This window comes from Phascolarctos cinereus, unplaced genomic scaffold (genome assembly GCF_003287225.1).
Source record: "Phascolarctos cinereus isolate Bilbo 61053 unplaced genomic scaffold, phaCin_HiC Scaffold_5;HRSCAF=322, whole genome shotgun sequence".
In the NCBI taxonomy this organism is placed as follows: domain Eukaryota; kingdom Metazoa; phylum Chordata; class Mammalia; order Diprotodontia; family Phascolarctidae; genus Phascolarctos; species Phascolarctos cinereus.
In genome coordinates this window covers 468,172,648-468,191,501 of record NW_027555958.1, presented here as the reverse complement: position 1 = coordinate 468,191,501, position 18,854 = coordinate 468,172,648, and the positions used below count along the sequence as shown (strand labels likewise).

Below are 18,854 nucleotides of genomic sequence, written 5' to 3'. Positions count from 1 at the left end.
GCACCTAGCAGGTGCTTGCTAAATGCTTGTTAATGGATGGAGAGGATTAGACTCGGCGGCCTCCAAGACCCCTCCCGAGGAGGAGAAGGAGGAGGAGGAAGAGGAAGAGGAGGAGGAGAAGGAATGGTAGAACAGTGCGTTTGTGCACGTAGGAGGAGGGATGCAGAAGGGAGAGCGAGTGTGCTCCAATCATAAACTTCCTTTCCTAGCCTCCCTTCTCCGGGGTTAGCTTCCCATCAGAGATTGGTCCAGAGGCTCCCCCTTTCCCGTCTCTCTGCAAATGAACGGTTGCACCTTGGCCAAAGAGAGGAGGGGGAGCCTGACCTTAGCCCGCGACGGATCGGGTGGAAGCCCCGCCTGGGGCGCCCAGGTGCCCCCATCCCGAGGACAGCGCCTGGTCTCCGGCCTTCCCGGGCTGGAGAGGCGGGGGCGGAGCCGGCCGCTGAGCTGGAGCGCGTCCGTCCCCGCCCCCTCCTCTTCCCTCCTCCCCTCTGCTCCCGCTCGCCCGCCCCTCCCCTCGCTCCAACCCTCCCGGCCCGCCCAGGAGCGCGCGCCTCCCAGCGGAGGTGCCTTTGCCTCCCCTCCTATGCTAGACTTTCAGCAGCGGCGGTCTCCGTAGCAGCAGCAGCAGCAGCAGCAGCAGCAGCAGCAGCAGCAGCTGCATTAGCAATAGCAATAGCAGCAGCAGCAGCAGCTCCAGCGGCGGCGGCGGCGGCGGCGGCGGCGGCAGCCCCAGCCATGGCGGAAGTTCATAGACGTCAGCATGCTCGGGTTAAAGGAGAAGCCCCCGCTAGATCCTCCACTGCCAGAGATGAGGAGGAGCTGGGGATGGCGTCGGCCGAAACGCTGACCTTGTTCCTGAAGCTGCTGGCTGCCGGCTTTTACGGCGTGAGCTCCTTTCTCATCGTCGTGGTGAACAAGAGCGTGCTCACCAGCTACAGGTAGCCAGCAGCCGGGCGGAGGCTGCCTGGAGCGGCGGGGCGGGCAGCGGGGCAGCGGGGCGGCGGGCGGGGACCCGTGGACTTTGCGCCGCCGCTGCCAAAGTTGAAGATTAACAAAGTTCGGCCGGAGCCAGGGAAGGGGATTGTGCCTTAACTCGTGCGCTGCCTGGACGCCGCCTCCGCAGCAGCCTGCGGCCGCCCATCCCTCCTCTACTGCGGCGGCGGCGGAGGCAGCCTGTCTGCCATGGCATCCCCGAGTTGTGCTTGCTGGTGCCCGTCTGGGCACGGGGGAACCCTGACTCCCCTCGGCTGCTGCTCTGCAAATGTCACCTCATCCCCCGGGCCTGAGTTTCTTTAAGGGAGGTGGAATGGGGACGAAGGATGGGGAGGAGAAGAAGGGGTGAAATTTTAAATTGCCACGGTTTGGGAAATCACCCTCGCGTTGCTTCCTCTGCAGAACCCCTTAAACGGGAAACTGATCAATGGCAGTGAAAATGATCAATGGCGGTGAGAGTGATCAGTTACTACCGGGCAAACTTGCTACTGAACGTTCTATCTTTGCCTGGCTGATTGAAATAGACACTGAAGTGCACAGCAACCCGGCCATTCTCTTTCTCGAGCTCGTCTTTGCATTCACGAGGTGCAAACACTATGTGACCGTGGTTGCATTAGTAGATTAATTTTCCAGGGATGTTAATTTTGTTTCCTAGTACTCAGGCGGGTGTGTTTATTGAGGCTGGGAAAGCGCTAAGCCAGTAGTGGTATATCTTAACTTCCTGAGGGCACCAACAGACGTTGCAACCACACAAGCCCAGGCAGGTTGCCACCCAAAGCTACCAAGTCCGGGTGGTTGCTTTGCCCCTTGGCCCAGGCAAGTTTTTCAGCAGGAAATTCAGTTTGTCCTTAGCTGAAGGGCAAAACTTCTCCTTTGGCTTATTGTGATCCCGGGTCTCTGTTGTAATTCTAATGCTCCCAAATGGTGCTGTTTAACTTGTTGACCTTGTGTGGTTTTTTTTCTTCTCTTCCCTACCATCTGCATAGATTTCCTTCCTCACTATGTGTTGGACTTGGCCAGGTTAGTTGGAATCTTAAGAATTAAGTGGTTTGTAGTGTTTCAAATCATGTATAGGTCTTTCTCGTTGAACAGTCAATGTTTGTTCTTTGCACAGATGCTGGCGACAGTGATCGTCCTCTGGGTGGGAAAGGCGCTCAGGGTAGTAAAGTTTCCTGACTTTGACAGAAATATACCTCGGAAGGTAATGAAAGAACTAAATGAATGAGGAGTACTCTTGATCTTACTGGAAGAACCATTGTTCCTATCTGTTCTTTACATATTGAAAACAGTCAGCTTTGAACATATCTTAATTTAAAGTCGGTTTTAATCAAGGTGAAGAATTTATTTAATAGCATTTCAAAAAGGAATCAAGCTTTTTTTAATGAAGAAAAAAGAAAATGGGAACTTTTGGTTCTGTTTTTAATTAATTCCTTCCCTTTATCAGGGAGGGCAATGAGTTTTTAAGTTCCTCTAGCTAGCTTATCAGATGTTTTATGCCTTCATTGTAGCCTCAATGTTCTGAATTCTGCCCTTTTCTCTGTTTCCTCGTGAAGGTGGGCTAGCATCCCATCTTCTCTTGATATATAAGCACAAATTGTATTTTAAGCAAGTGATGAGGTTGAGAGTTTTTGTATATTTTACCATTTTGCAGTTCTCCACTTTTTCTTGGGGTTAACACAGAGCAGGGGGAGGGGGCTTGGTACTGATTTAGTGGCTGGGTGTGGGAAGAGGCTGGAATTATTTATGCTCACTAACCTCTTGGGCCCAGATGAAAGAGTCTGATCCCATAAACACACACGTTAGTCTTTTGAAAGACTCCCCGGACTTCAGCTGTCTTTACTGATTGAATGTTGTTATCCCTTTTACATTTTTTTCTAGACATTTCCACTACCTCTACTGTATTTTGGGAACCAAATCACAGGACTGTTCAGCACAAAGAAACTGAAGTATGGCTGATTTTTCTCTCCTATTTTCCTAGCGAGATTAATATAGTGTATGTTCTTAAGATCCTATGGGAGTGGCCAACACGCCAACAGAGACTGTGGGGCAGTGGAGGGCATGGTGACAGAAGCAGGGCTGGATGGCTCTTGGGGGCACCATTGTTTAGGAAGGATTTCTCTGGTTATTCTTCCACATCCGAAGGCCATGAGGAAGGGTTGACTTGATCATAGATCATAAAGATAGAGCATTGGGACCACAGAGGCCATCTAGAGACAAACCTCCTCCTACAGATGTGGAAATTGAGGCATGGAAGAGCCCATAAAGGCCATCTAAGTCAATTCCCTCATGTTAGAGATAAGGAAACTGAGGTCCAAGGAATGCCCTAGAGCTAGAGCTGACTGGAATTTCAAAGGCTGTATATAGTCCAACCCGTTTATTTCCTGAAATCAGGAAGACTTGAGTCTTCCAACCTCAAACTCGAAGTAGCTGAGTGACCCTGAGCAAGGCACTTAACCCCTGCCTCCATTTCCTCATTTGTAAAATGGGGATAACAATAGCACCTAAGTTCCAGGGTTGTTATAAGGATCAAATGAGATAAGATTTGTAAAGCACTTAAGACAGTGCCTGGAACATAGTAGGCCCTATACAAATGCCAGATGTTTTTATTATTAATGTTGTGGAACCAATGCTCTTTCCACTGAACTGAAGGCTGTCTTGGGGAAGGAGTAGGTGTTCAAAGTACAGAGATAATGGAGTTGAGACATTTTCCATTTCATTCTTATGAAGGTTATTTAGAGCAAACATTTTACTTTGGAGTGCTTGTATCAGTGTATAAAAATAACATTTGGGGGAGAGGCTAGTGTAGGCTAACTTGGTTCTCCCCTCCCCTCCTTCGCTATGAGGATTTAAATGGCCTCATGCAAAGCCCTAATATAAATATCGAATTGCTGACTTACTCCTTACTGTCAGTCCACTGGCAAAGGCAGCTTGTTCTTGGTGAAGAGCGAGTACTCCTGTAGGCCTGCCACACTCACCTCCCTAACTCTGGCTCCTCTAACTGAAAGGGGTCTGTGTGGTTTTAAAGATTCAAATACAAGGAATCCCTCCCCAAAGAGGCCTGCGACAAAGGTTACATTTAGCTATGGCAGGTCCCTGGGCATCCTCCCCTGCCTTTGTCTTGGGCAGAAGTGACAGTGTCAGGAAATGACATGTCTCAGGGTGCTTGGAGAGGGGAGAGGGTCGGGGCGACCATGGAAGCCAGATCATTATGGTAGAAAGCTCTCTTTGTAGATTCAGACCAGGGAAGGCCCTCACAGGCAGTGGTGTCATGCTCACAGAAAAAGGATCCCTGCATGTGCCTATTGAAGTTAAAAATTTTTTAAAAATATTTTTATTTTCAGTTCTAAATTCTCTCCCTCTACTCCCTTCCCTACTCACTGAGAAAGCAAGAAATATGATGCTGTGGGAGCAAATTGATTTAGAAACCACATGTTGACATTATTTATGTTTTAATATATCTTTATTCATTTTGTTAAATATTTCCCAGTTACATTTTTAATCTGGTTTGGGCTGCACCTGGAGTATTATGGGCCCTGTGGGGCCCATATTTGACACCTTTGATCTTATCATGCTTCTGAAACTACAGAGGGAGAAACTGAGGTAAAGAGAGGTGAAGGAACTTGAGATCATAGATGTAGGGATCTCAGAGGCCATCTTGTCCATCCCTGTCATTTTAGAGATGAGGAAAAGAGGCCAAGAGGCCAGGAAGACTTCTCTTCCTGAGTTCAAGTCTGGCTTCAGATACTTCCTAGCTGTGTGAACCTGGACAAGCCACTTAACCCTGTTGGCCTCAGTTTCTTCATCTGTAAAATGAACTGGAGAAGGAAATGGCAAACCACTCTGGCATCCTTGCCAAGAAAATCCTAAATGGGATCACAAAGAGTCAGGCACCACTGAACAGCACAGCAAATAGCAGAGTCAGCATTTGAACCCAGGTCATAGATCTAGAGTCCGTACAGTCCAATCCCCTTCTTTTCTAGAAACAAAAGTGGAATTGAAGAAAGTGAAGCGACTTGGTTTTCTGAGTTTGAATCCAATATTGGTGGTGTTTCCATAGAGATAGATTGAGGACTGCCACAAAAATAGACCTGCACACAGAAATTTCTTTTGAGCACTGACTGTTTGCAAAGCATAGTCAGACAGACAAAGAGATGAAGGCCCTTATACTTTGTCCGGTTCCTTCCAGAAGCTCGCTGTCTAGGAGGGGATATGAAATCCAGCTTTCCAGGTGGGGGTGGGGGGAAGGGGCAGCTAGGTGGTGCAGTGGATAGAGCTCTGGCCTTGGAGTCAGAAGAACCTGAGTTCTAATCTGGTCTCAGACACTTGATACTTACTAGCTATGTGACCCTGGGCAAGTCACTTACCCCTGATTGCCTAAAGAGAAAAACAAACAAACAAATGAAAACCAAAAAAAAAAAATCTGAGATCCCGCTTTTCCAAACCAAAGTACATAAAGTAATGGGAGAAATGTTGGGTATTAGAGAAGTGTAAGCAGGGCTCTGGGACTCCTGAGGAGATGCTGGTTAGTCCTGACCAAGAGCAGATTCAAGAAGGTTGCATCATCATCACCATGGCCACATTTACATAGTGTTTACAGAATAATAATAATAACAGCATTTTTTTTTTGGTAAAGCACTTTCTCATTTGATACTCACAACAACCTTGAGAGGTGGCTGCTAGGATTACCCCCGTTTTACAAATGATGAAACTGAGGCTGGAAGTAACTTGCCTGGGGTTCGCACAGCTAGTAGGTATCTAAGTTGGGTTTCCAACTCAGGTCTTACTGCCTTCCAAGTCCAAAACTCTCTTCACTGTGACACCCAGCTGGAGGAGGTGGTATTTGAGTTGGGGACTGGAAGGATAAAGCTTCAGTAAATGGAAGTCAAAGGATGAACATTCTAGGCAGAGGGAATGATGTGGTCAGTCACTGAATAAACAGATAATTTAAATAATGACCAGAAGATTGGATGTCAGAAATAGAGGTGCCCAGGTTAAATTGAGGGTCCCCCCCCCACTTTCAGTACTTTTGACCAGGTGACCTTGAGTTTATTTTTCAAGTTTTAGATGAAGATTGGGGAGGGGGGTGGGGTGGGGAGTGGTACTCAGGTGGGTACATTGGAAAATGAATAGGTCACTGGGGTTGAGATCACTAACATGGAAGGAATCAGTCAGCTTAGCAGAACCAGAAGATCATTTGCCTTAAGTCATGAAAGAAAAGCATTGCATTTATTTTGCCTTGTGGCTGTTCCTTTATAGCCTGCCAATGTTTACAGTCTTGAGAAGGTTCTCCATTTTGTTTACAATGATTGCGGAAGGAGTATTACTCAAGTAAGTTACATTTCTAATCTATCTAATCTATCTTAAGACTTAAGACTTACAAATTTTATTGAAGCCGTTTGCTTTTCCAATCACAGACTTTTCCCAGCACTCACTCCAATCTGCCAATCTTGTTACAAAGAAACTCCTCCTCCCCCTTGTTACAAAGAAAAACAGTTAAAAACAACAGATACCATCCCCAGCAGACCGTGTATGCAACATTCAGCACCTGCGGTTTCTTACTTCTTAGTGATAGCAGGGAAGTGTATTTTATCACCTCTCCTCTGGAAACATTAATATCATATCAATGTAGAAGATGAGCCCATGGTGTTTAAGTTTATTGTTTTCTAGCTATTGCTGTAGTATTTGTAATGTATTAGTAGAGTATTTCCTCCTTCCCTTGCTTGGCTTATTCAGTGGTTTAGGCTTGCGTTCTCAAAGTAGAGGTCCCCTGAAGGTCCCAGAGAGATGCAAGAGGTCAAAACAATTTTCAAAATGATATCAGACATTATATGCCCATGAAAATACTCCTCCCTTTTCTAACTACATTATCTATGAGGCCAGATTTTCTTCTTTTTCAACCAAAACAACATATTGCAATAGATTGAAGGCAGAACCAGATAAGAGAATCCAGCTGTCCCCTCCTAGGTCAGACATTAAAGAGATTTGCAAAAATATGTAAAACAATGTCACTCTTCTCACTAATTTTTTTTTGCTTTGGAAAACAGTAATTTTTCATAGAATATTATATTAACATTTAATGAGTTTATTATTATTTTAAATAAATTGATACATATTTTAAAAATTATTAGGTTTAATGTATAAGGTGCTAAATATTTATAGATATATAACCAACATATACAAAAGTTTTTTGGAGTCTTCACTAATTTTTAATAGTATGAAGGTCCTGAGACCGAAAAAAGATGAGACCCTCTGGTTTAGGCATTCAGAGCCAATCCTATTGGAAGAACAATACATTTAGGATTGAAGACATTGAGAAAACAGGAGTTCCTTTCTAGAAACAATTGCTGGGTGAAGACAGGCTCATATTCTGATTTTTTATATAATTTCTATAGCCTGGCTTCTTTTCTTAAAAATGTGGTTTTGGCTTCTTCCCTCTGTCAGTGCATCTCATTTTAAGAGCATTTAATATACAGACATCTGAACTTATTCCCTTCATAAAAGGGAGGGGATAACTCAGGTGTTTGCATTACAAGAAGAATTCATTTTGCTGAAGGATTCACCCCAGAATGCTTTTAAATATCTGACCCACTCAGGAGCATCAAATAAGTGGATAAATAAATAAATAAAATAATTTAACTTATAAAAATTCAGTTGGCATACTATTTTTCTGCAACACAGTATATGCACACAAAAAAAGTATACCTTGCTGTAGCCTCCCCAAATGGAGTAAGTCCAAACAGGATTCTAGGATTTCATATTTGGAACTGGGAAGACCCATTGGGCCACTGAGTCCTCCTTTTTTAGATGATGAAGGTGAGGCCCAAAGACAATTGGGGCCACCCAGATAGTGTTAGAGCCAATATCAGCAATGAAGGTAAGCACTTAGTGTGATTTTTGTAAGTTGTCTCCCATCATGTAGAGGTGCCGTGGTGCTCTGGCAAGAAAGCTGACCTTTGAGCCGGGAGGGCCTGGACTGAGGTCCTACCTCAGAACACACAGACACACACAGACACACACAGACACACACAAAACACCTGTGTAACTCTAGACAATTCCTTCTAAGACTCTAAGTTACAAAAAAAAAAGTGTGGTCTCAGCATGGTAGGAGTTTTTTCATTGGGAATGACAAAATACAGGTCTGGACAAAAAAGGGAAAATATTTTTATGTAACCTGTGAATCATCTTCCACTGACTTGCAGCTTGATGCTGTATAAGGAATCTCACACCAAGGTTGTCAATGGCCAGGGTAATGTTTGCAGACACATAAAAACTGGGCAATTCTTAGTACCATTATCCACCATTTCTGTCACTCTGGTATCATCACTGCAGAGGTGGAAGGGCCTCATGGGCCCAACAGTCATTTTTTTAATTGGGCCTTTAAAATTTTTTTATATATGCTTTTTAAAATATATTTTTTCCTCCAATTACATACTAAAACAAAAATTTTAAACCTTTTTTTTTAAGTTTTGAATTCCAAATTCTATCCCTCCCTCCCTCCCTGAGAGGGTAAGCGATCAGATATAGGTGTGCATGTGCAAGTATATAAAACATTTTCGTATTAGTCATTTTGAAAAAGAAGACTCGAATAAAAGAAAAAAAACGTAAAACAAAGGAAGTGAAAAATAGCCTGCTTCAGTCTGTATTCAAACAATATCAGCTCTTTCTCTGGAGGCAGATAGTATGCTTCACCATTAGTCCTTTGGGGTTGTCTTGGATCATTATGTCGCTGAGAATAACTAAGTCATTCACAGTTCTTCATCAAATAATATTATCATTAGTGTGTACAACATTCTCCTGGTTCTCTTTGCTTCACTGTGCATCAGTTCATGTAAGTCTTTCCAGGTTTTTCTGAAATCATACTGCTTGTCATTTTTTATAGCATGATAATATTCCATTACATTCATATACCAGAACTTGTTCAGCCATTCCCCAACTGATGGGCATCCCCTCAATTTCCAATTCTTAGCCACCACAAAAAGAGTTGCTATAAATATTGTTGTACAAATAGGTCCTTCTTCTCCCACCCCCCCCTTTTTTTTTTTTTGCTATCTTTGGAATACAGACCTAGCAGTGATATTGCTGGATCAAAGGGTATGCACAGTTTTATAGCCCTTTGGGCACAGTTCCTGATTGTTCTCCAGAATGGTTGGATCAATTCACAACTCTACCAGCTGTGCATTAGTATCCCAGTTTTCCCACATCCACTTCAACATTTATCATTTTTCTGTTTTCTCATATTAGCCAATCTGATAGGTGTGAGGTGGTACCTCAGAGTTGTTTTCATTTGCATTTCTCTAATCTATAGTGATTTAGAGAATTTTTTCATATGCCTATAGGTAGCTTTTTTTGTCTGAAAACTGCCTGTTCATTTCCTTTGACCATTTATCAACTGGGAAACAACTTATATTTTTATAAATTCGACTCAGTTCTCTATTTATTTGAGAAATGAGGCCGTTATCAGAGATCCTTGCCCAATGGTCAGTCATGTTTCAGGCTGTCAGTAGCAATTGTTGCATATGTTAAGTGGGTCTGCTGAGGGAAGGCATGGGACTGGGGTGGGGTTGGGGAACAGGAAGGACTATTGGGTAGACATTATGACATCACAGTGAAACAGATCTGGGAAGATGCAGAGCAGAGTTTTAAACTTTTTTTTTGTCTCCTGGACCCCTTTGGCAGTCTGGTAAAGCCTCTGGACCCCTTCAAAGAATCATGTTTCTAAATACATGAAGTAGGATTACAAAGAAAGCCAATTATATTGAAATAAAGATGTAATTTTGTGTATATATCACTATACGTATGTCTATATTAAGAATAGTAACAAAATGTCTTCATAAAACAGCTTAAGTATCTTGGAAATACAACCACGACTTTTTGTTTTCTAAATTTCTAGGAAGACCTTTTCTTGGGGTATTAAAATGACCGTTTTTGCGATGATCATTGGAGCATTCGTAGCCGCTAGGTAAGGTCTTCTAGTCCTTGCACTATCAATCAGTCAATCAGGAAACATTTATTAAGTGCCTTACTGTGTGCCAGGCACTGGGCTGAGTTCTGGAGTTTAACCCATATGAAATTGTGTCTGGACGAAAGGCTTCTTGCCTTTTTTCAGAGGGAGGAGAATCCTGTTTTTGTAAAGTACAACCCACAGACTATTTTCCAGGGACTAAACCTTGTTGAATGCTTTGAGATCAAGTTCGACAAAAAATTCAGATTGACTTGGCTCAAAACTCTGAAAGCATATATAGAGACAGTGTTCTGATTTAGAATTAGAGTACCTGGATTCGAATTTCAGCTCTGCTGCCCATGTGACCATGGGCAAGTCAGTTGCACTCTCGAACCTTCAGTTTCCTCATCTGCAAAATGAGGGGGTTGGAGTCCACGACCCTTGAGGTCTCCACTCTGCTCCAAATCGGTAGTCCAGAGTGTTTTCTTCTTCTATTTCAATAAATTCGTGGTGATTCTCATAACTACACCTACTGCGTTCTGTTTATCGCCAAGGTTCACCCACTTGCCACTGGCATGGTAATTGTAGTTTATAAATATGGGAAGAAAGTGTGAATCATAGAAATGGGAACATTAAAAATGAATGACTGTGGGCCTTCCAAGAAACACGTTTGTGTGAATGCACTTATTAATGCCATAATTGATGTCCCTCTTTACATCTCCAAATCTCAGTTTCTTTCATGTACTGATAGTATTTGTAAAAAGCACTTAGCACAGTGCCTGGCATATAGCGGGTGCTGTATAAATGCTTCTTCTCTTCTTTTCCCTCCTTGCCTTCCCATGTATTACCTCCCTGAGCCTCCTTGCAGCTCAATGGTAAGGGTGAGGGTGAGTGTTACAAGTCACACGGAGTTTTTACCATGAGAGGCAGCACCCTGGACTTTGTGCTGTTCCTCACACACAGATCTCCCATCTCCAAGCCTTTGAACTGGCTGTCTCCTGTAGCTGGAATGCATCTTCACCTCTTGGAATACCTGATTTCCTTCCAGACCCATCTCAAGTGGCACCTTCCGGAGGAGGCCTTTTCAAGTGTGCCTCTTCTCACTCCTCATCCTAGTTTTTATCTGCTGAGTGTGTGTGTGTGTGTGTGTGTGTGTGTGTGTGTGTGTGTGTGTGTGTGTGACCTCCCTGGCTTACTTTAAGTCCCAGCTAGAATCCCACCTTCTATAGGAAGCCTTCCCCAACCCCTCTTAATTCCAGTGCTTTCCCTCTGCTAATTTTTTCCTATTTATCCTGTATATACCCTACTTTGTACATAGCTGTTCGCATATTATTTCTCCCCCTTTCTCCCATGAGATCATAAAGTCCTTGAGGGCAGGGGCTGTCTTTTGTCTCTTTGTATCCTCAGTGCTTAGCATACAGTTGGCATTTAATAAAGGTTTATCGATCGATCGATTGATTGATGCACATACATATTCACCTGTATACACATGTACACATATGTTGTTCCCCCATTAGAATGGAAGCTCCCAAGCCAATCTGTACACAATAAAGATCACCGATTTCTTGTAGTGGTCCCTATGCAAATGCTCACATTTGGTGCTTGTCCTATACTGAACAAAAACAGAACTTAAAAAAAGAGAGAGAATGTTAAGCTCTTTGTGGGCAGAGATTCTTTCACTTTTGTTCTTGAGCCCCCAGCACAGTGCCCGACACTTAGTGTTTGCTTCATAAATGCTATTTAATTGAATCATAATAGACTGAGGGCTGAAAATAGAGGCAGGAAGACTGGTTCTGTTTCTGCCTGAGATATTTACCATCTATGGGACCTTTGCAAATTGGTAGCTTCTCTCAGCCTCAGTCTCCTCATCTGTAAAATGGGGATGATAGTGGCACCTACTTCCCAGGGTAGTTTTCAGGATCAGGTGACAGAAGGTATGCAAGGAACTTTTGTTGTCCAGTTATTTCAGTCGTGACCAACTCTCCATGTCCCCATTTGGGGTTTTCTTGGCAAAGATACTGGAGTGGTTGGCCATTTCCTTCTCCAGCTCATTTTACAGATGAGAGAACTGAGGCAGACAGGATTAAGTGGCTTGCCCAGGGTCACACAGCCAGCAAGTGTCTGAGGCTGGATTTGAATTCAGGTCTTTCTGATTCCAGCCCAGCCACTATCCCCTGTAGCACCTAGTGCCCTAACTCTGGAATCCTACTAAGTGATTTATGAATGCCTCCTCTTCCATGATGATTCTGAGGCCCACACTCCAGGCCGGTTAAATCTGAAGCACATTTTATTGCACGGAAGGCCCTCACTGCTAAGGTGCTGTTTATGTTTTCAGCTCTGACCTGGCCTTTGACTTGGAGGGATATGTTTTCATCCTGGTGAATGACGTCCTGACAGCTGCCAATGGCGCGTACGTGAAACAGAAACTTGATTCCAAGGTTGGTAGCCCCTGACACCCCCTTTGAGAGGGGTTAACTAACACTGGACGTTGGTGTGGGGCAGTGGGCAAAACTGGGGATGGGGAGGGTGCCGCTTGGCACAGAAGTGAGTCTTCCTTGCTTCAGGTTTGGCCAAATAGACTGTAGGCCTTGAGGGCAGGGATGACTTCATCTTGTCTTTGTGTTCCCTGGTACTGAGAACAATACCTGGTATACCCTAGGTGCTTAATAAATGCTCTTTGGTGGGGTTGGATTGGATTCAGAGTAGAATAGGGGTGGCTGAGCTTGCTCCTATGATTTCATTGATATATGGAACTCCCAGATGAGAAATAATCTTTCTTTTCCCACTGCAGCTCAGCCCCTCCTCTGAAGCTGAGAGGCTTGGACAGTTAATGGGTTCAGGGAGATGTTAAGTGACTTTCCCAGGATCATATAGTCATGATATGTCAGAGACAGGGCCTGGACCCAGGCCAGCTCCTCATCCCCTCTATTCCATGTGGCCTCTCATTTAGAGCAGATGAGAGGAAATAAGGGGTTGGTGGGATCACAAGGGTTCTAGATTCCATGGGCTTGAGTATCATGGGATGTTAGACTTAAAGCCGGAAGAGCCTTAGAGATCATCATCTTCCTCCTCCTCCCCCTCCCCCTTTTCTTCCTCCCCCTCCTCTTTTTCTTTCTCCTTTTCTTCCTCCTCCTCTTCTTCCTCCTCTTCTTCTTCCTTCCTCTCCTTCCTCTTCCTTTTCTTCTTCCTCCCCCTCCTCTTCTTCCTCTTCCTCCTCCCCCTCTTCTTCCTCTTCTTCCTCCTCCTCCTCTTCTTCCTCTTCTTCTTCTTCCTCTTCCTCCTCCCCCTCCTTTTCCTCTTCCTCTTTCTCTTCTTCCTCCCCCCTCCCTCTCCTTTCCTTCCTCCTCCCCTTGCCCTCCTCCTCCCCAATAATAGTACTAGCTAACATTTATATAACACTTTAAGGTTTGCGAAATGTTTCACATATGTTATCTCATTTGATCCTTACACCAGCACTGTGAGATAGCTGCTATTATCATCCCATTTTACAGATGAGGAAAATGAGGCAGGATAAATAACTTGCTCAGGGTCACACAGCTAAAGCAAGATTGAGTCTTGAGTCTTTCTTATTCCAGGACTATACATTGCCTTGCCCAGCTACCCATCTGGTTTACTCTCCTGTTACAAATTGGCAAGTTGAGGCTAAGTGACTTGCCCAGGGAAACAAGAAGCAGAATGGGAATTTGAACCTAGGCCCTCAGGGCTCAAACCTTCTGCTCTTTCCATGCATCACACCCACTTTTCTCCTGGGAAAATGAAGTGTTTGATTGAGAGCTTGGCATGTGAAAAGAGATGTTTGGACCTTCATGGGCTCAGTGGAAACTGGGAGATGGGAGGATTATAGTTTCACAGCTGGAAGCAGCTACAGAGGTGATTTAACTCAAGTGCTCCATTTTACAGATGAGGAAACTGGGGTGAGGTAGGCCAGTGTGGGAGTGGGCACAGAAAGGAAGGAGCTTTTGGAGAAGCTAGGAGTGGAGAGACGAGCTGGCGAAAGGGAAGAGGGGCTTGGGAGGTCTTAAAGGTTAGTGGGAGGAGGAGGTCGAATAAAGGTGGCTTTGTTATCCTACTGCTGGAAGTCAAAGAAAACACTCAGTGAGCATGAAGACTGGCTTTCCTAGGGTCAGGCATCAGGTTTCCCGACCTGTGTCCCAAATAGGACTTAAGGGATGCCAGCAGTCACCAATGAAAGTATAGGCATGAAGACTTGGGGGAAGATTTTGGTTTTGATTTTATGCAGAATGAGAATGGTATGTTGGGGTAATTAGGTTGGAGACTCCTACAGGCAACGTGCTTTGACATAATTAAGGCACGTGCACGACACGTCCTTTATAGAGGCAGCTTCGCCTAATGCCTCCCTCTGTGAATTTCCTGTTTAGCCTGGCCGTAGCTTGCTTTGCATGTTGCCTCTCCCTTTAGATTGAGAGCTCCTTGAGGGCAAGGACTGCCTTTTGCCACTTTTTGCATCTTCAATGCTTAGTACACTGCCGGGCACATAGTAGGAGCTTTATAAAGTTGACTGATTGATTGAGGTGAGGAAGATCTGGATGCAAATCCTGTCCCTGACCCTTACCAGCTGTGCCCTTAGACAAGTCACTCAACCACCTGGAACCTCAGGTAGCCCTCTAAGACAAATCTACTAAGATGTAGAAGGGTTGCAGGCTGTCACTGGAGAGGGAGTTCCCTCCTCAAGGACCTATCATTGAACACTGGAAGGTCTAAGGAGTGTCGGGGTGTGGTGGATAATGTGCCGTGCTGGGGGTCAGGAAGATACGCAATATTTGCATGTGGATGGCAGGATAATAAAGGTTTTTTTTGTTTTGTTTTACTAGCTGAAAGAATAGGGAAAAGGTGAGAACTTGGGAAAGGTGACTACAAGCTGGGTTTTGATCTTTTCTGTCATCAGTGGTAGAAAAGAACTAAATGTAGACCTTTGACTTCTCAAGCAAGCATAGCTCTCTGGAATAATTGTCATAGTAGACATTAAGTTGGTGGTGCAGTGGAGGGAGCACCAGTCCTGACACTTGCTAGCTGTGTGACCCTGGGCAAGTCACTTAACCTTATTTACCTCAGTTTTCTCATCTGTAAAATGGGCTGGAGAAGGAAATGGCAAAACCACTCCAGTGTTTTTGTCAAGAAAACCCGAAATGGGGGTCACAAAGAGTAGGACATGACTGAAAAACAACTGAACAACAAATTAGTTTACAAAGTATTACACACACACACACACACACACACACACACACATACATGCATATGCATATATGCGTGGGTGCCTATATATACTGGGCGGAGGAGGGAGAGAGAATATTATATATTATGTCATTTGAGTTTTTTTAAAAGCTGAAAAAGGTGTGTCAACATCCATGCAATGATTACAATTTAATTAATAGGCTAGTCCCTCAGGCCAGTTTACTCTTATTTCAGATCAAATTCCCAGACAGGATGATTTCCTGCTTTCTGAGTCTCCAGGATGTTAGAAACAGTGAATTAGGAAGGAGTAAGGGTCAGAGTGGGTGAAGAGGATACTTGCAGGCACATTGACTCAGCAAGATTTGCTAAGCTGTCAGGGATAGCGAGACAGGCACACTATAAAATCAGACATAGAAATAGGGACCGAACCTATGATTTCTTTGATTTAGGTGATTACAAGGTGAGAAAACTCCCTCTGCCAATGCAGGTGGGCACTAGCACTGTACCATCAGTTGTGCAGATGGTGACTTATCCAGGGTCTCATAGCCTGTAGGTATCAGAGCTGGGACTTGAACCCAGGCCATTCTGGTTCTGAGGCTGGCTTCCTCTCCTTTCCCCATGCTGCCTCTCTGGATCAGGCAGAAGGACTCACACAATCCCAGCAGCTTGGGGACATTCAGTTTAGGGGCAAAGTCATTCACACTTCAGTGGGTCCTGAGGTCATCACTGTGTTGCTGCTCTGTAGAGTCATTCTTGATCAGAAAGGTGTCCCTGGGTCATTCAGAAAAAAGTTCAGGACCTTTTGTTTAAGGTCAAAATGTTGGTGCTTAAAGAAATAAACTTTTATTACCTGGAGCATTCATACATGAATCTCTAGCTCATTTTATTTGTCAGGAATCTTTTAGAACAAGGGCCTGACCTTAATGTAGGGTCAGTGGACCCCTAAGTGGGTGGCTAGATTGTGAATAGATTTCAGGGGGTCCACAAACTTGGATGGAGAAATATGACTTTTTAATTTTCATTAGCACCAGATTGACATTTAATATTTCCTTCAAATATGAATTTAAAAAATTATTCTGAGAAAGGATCCATAGGTTTCCCCAAATGGCCAAAGGAGTCCATGACAAAAAAAAAACCCCAAAATCCCCCCCAAACCCCAAAACTTTAAGAACCTCTCTTTTAGAGGGATTTTTTAGTTCAGTAGGCATTGATATCATGGTTGAAAAAATGCTAGATTAGAGGGCAGAAGACCTGGATTTCAATCCTGGCTTTGCAACTTGCTGCTTATGTAACCTTCGGCAACCTTACCCTCTCCGGGCCTCGGTTTACTTATTTGTAAAATCCAGGCCTTCACCTGGAGGAATACTGGGATCCAGACAAGTGAGGAGCTGTGGCTGGTTTGTATTTCTCAAGCAGACTGGGAACATGGCTGGTGTGAGGTCTGGGTTTCAGCTAATTGCTCTGTCTCCTCCATGCCACGCTTTCTCTGTGGAATCAGAAAATGTTAGGGCTGTAAGGATCCTTAGAGACCGTCTAAGGGTGTGGCCCCAAAGGGTCTTCTTCCCTCATTTGCTAGAGTCTCTGAGTTTGTCCATTGAGGGGATTCCTTCTACCAATGAAATCACAGGATTTGTCCACTCTCCTGAACGACCACCTCCACGGCCTTTCCCTGGACCGTGGGCTGGTGTGGCTGGTGCAGCCGTAGCCACATGTGGCTTAATGACCATTCCAGGGTGAGTAATAACACGTCTGGGCTCATGTGATGGTTCATTTGGGACGAGAAAGTAGTTGCGGTTTATGATGATAATTTTAGTTCTGGGCTAAGGGTAATGGCAGCTGGGCAGTTCATTCTAGTCAGGGACATGGCCTTAGGCTAATTAATAATCAGACTGTCTCAAATGACAGGCACCTACTATGTGCCAGGCACCATGCCAAGCCCTGGGGATGCAAAGAAGGGGAAAACCACAATCCCTGCCCTCAGGGGACCTCACTTTCCTAAAGGGGAGACAAGTACATTGTGAATATGTACAAAACAAACTGGGCAGTTTTGGGGGGGGCGGTGCTGGCATTCTGAGTGGGGTGGAACATCTTTTCTTTCACAGAAATTTCCTTTCTGCTTGGAGATTTCATGGGCACAGCTCAGCTGCCATCTCCTTTTGGGACACCTTTTCTGGTCCCTCCAGGTGTTAGTATATGCTGTCTCCTGAAATTACTTGGTATAACTCAGTTGCATCCCCAGAAGCCCAGCTGAGAGAGTTTGGGCGAAGTCTTTCCATTTAATTGAATGAGTATTCCTTAAGAGCCGCGTGCGTGCATGCGTGTGTGTGTGTGTGTGTGTGCGCGTATAAATTGAATAAAAAGAGAAAAATATAGGAAGACATTACAGAGAAGTCTTTTCACGTACTCTGCAAAATGTCCCTCTGGAAAGGCGCCAACCAGCCTTAGGTGGATTGAATCAATCAGCTAATCCGTAAGCATTTATTAAGCACCTGCTGCATGTCAGGCACTGTACACTAGGGACCCAAAGAAAGCCATTAGCTCTTCATAGAAAGGGAAGGGCAGGGATGTGTTCTAGATGTGCTCTCTTCCTAGCTTGTTTTAGGAAGGAAGACCCCTTGAGGCTCTAGAGAGGTTTCTCCAGCCTTAAGCCCAGCAGCTGCATGGAACACCCCTCACTTTCAGACCACCCTTCAGCTGTCACCTCCTGCATGAGGTGACCACTGACCACTCAGCTGCTGGTGTATTCATGCTGTCTTTCTCCTTTCCCCTGTCCCCTCTCTCCCCTTCTGTCTTTCTGCAGTTCTCTCTGTCCCTCTCTCTTCTCTCTCCTCCTCCCCATTCTCTTTTCTCTGCCCCCCCAATTATTTTGTCTGTTTTTACTTGGCAATGTGTGTAAGTTCTCTGAGGGCAGGGACTGTTTTCATTTTGTCTTTTGTGTCCCCAGTACCTAACAGAGTATCCTGCATGGTTTTATTATGTGAGGGCAGGGAAGAGTCACTATTTCGTGTGTGTGAATGATTCCAGATCTGTAAAGGCCCTTTGCTAAGGAATATCAGCTACTCATTTGTGATACACTTTTAGAGAGATACTTGAGGGCACTGAGAGGTTAAGGAGCTTGTCAAGACTTGAGTTCAGGTCTTCATGACACTAGTGCTGAGTCTGTTATACGTTATACCAGCTGTTTCACCTTGCACATTTTTCAGTCATTTTCAGTCATGTCTGACTTTTTGTGACCCCATTTTTGGCTTTCTTATCAGAGATACTGGAGTGGTTGGCCATTTCCTCCTCTAGCTCATTTTGCAGATGAGGAAACTGAGGCAGGCAGGATTACACTCATCCAGGATCACACAGCTAGGAAGTATCTGAGGCCAGATTTGAATTCAGGAAGATGAGTCTTCCTGACTCCAGCCCAGCGCTCTGTGCACTGTTTCACCTGGCTGCCTTCATTTTGCACACAGTAGGCACCTACTAAGTATTTAGAATTGGATTTATATGAGTTTTAAGCTTTGTCCTAAAAATCTAGAGATTTGACTTCTCTCTCCACCCCTTCCCCCACTGTATTATATTTCTATCTGTAAAGACAATGTGGGTTATTGCTGTCTCTTTGGGGGCTTTCCTTGTGGCACATCTGCAGAGTGAGTGTGTGTGTATCTGTGTGTGTGTGTCTGTGTGTATGCATGTGTGTGTATATGTATGTATGTGTGTGTGCATGTGTATGTGTGTA

At 44.5% G+C, this 18,854-nt stretch overlaps 1 protein-coding gene across 1 annotated transcript in view; it reads left to right on the top strand.

Moving 5' to 3' along the window:
* The first annotated feature begins 260 nt into the window (after nt 1-260).
* The window catches only part of SLC35D1 (solute carrier family 35 member D1), a 65,007-nt gene continuing 46,413 nt past the window's right edge, over nt 261-18,854 (top strand). Inside the window, exons 1-7 of the mRNA XM_020993063.2 lie at nt 261-941; nt 1,983-2,016; nt 2,111-2,197; nt 2,875-2,942; nt 6,253-6,324; nt 9,887-9,955; nt 12,273-12,375. Coding sequence (XP_020848722.1) covers nt 739-941; nt 1,983-2,016; nt 2,111-2,197; nt 2,875-2,942; nt 6,253-6,324; nt 9,887-9,955; nt 12,273-12,375 — 636 coding nt within the window. The 5' untranslated portion in view covers nt 261-738. The remainder of the gene's footprint in view (nt 942-1,982; nt 2,017-2,110; nt 2,198-2,874; nt 2,943-6,252; nt 6,325-9,886; nt 9,956-12,272; nt 12,376-18,854) is intronic.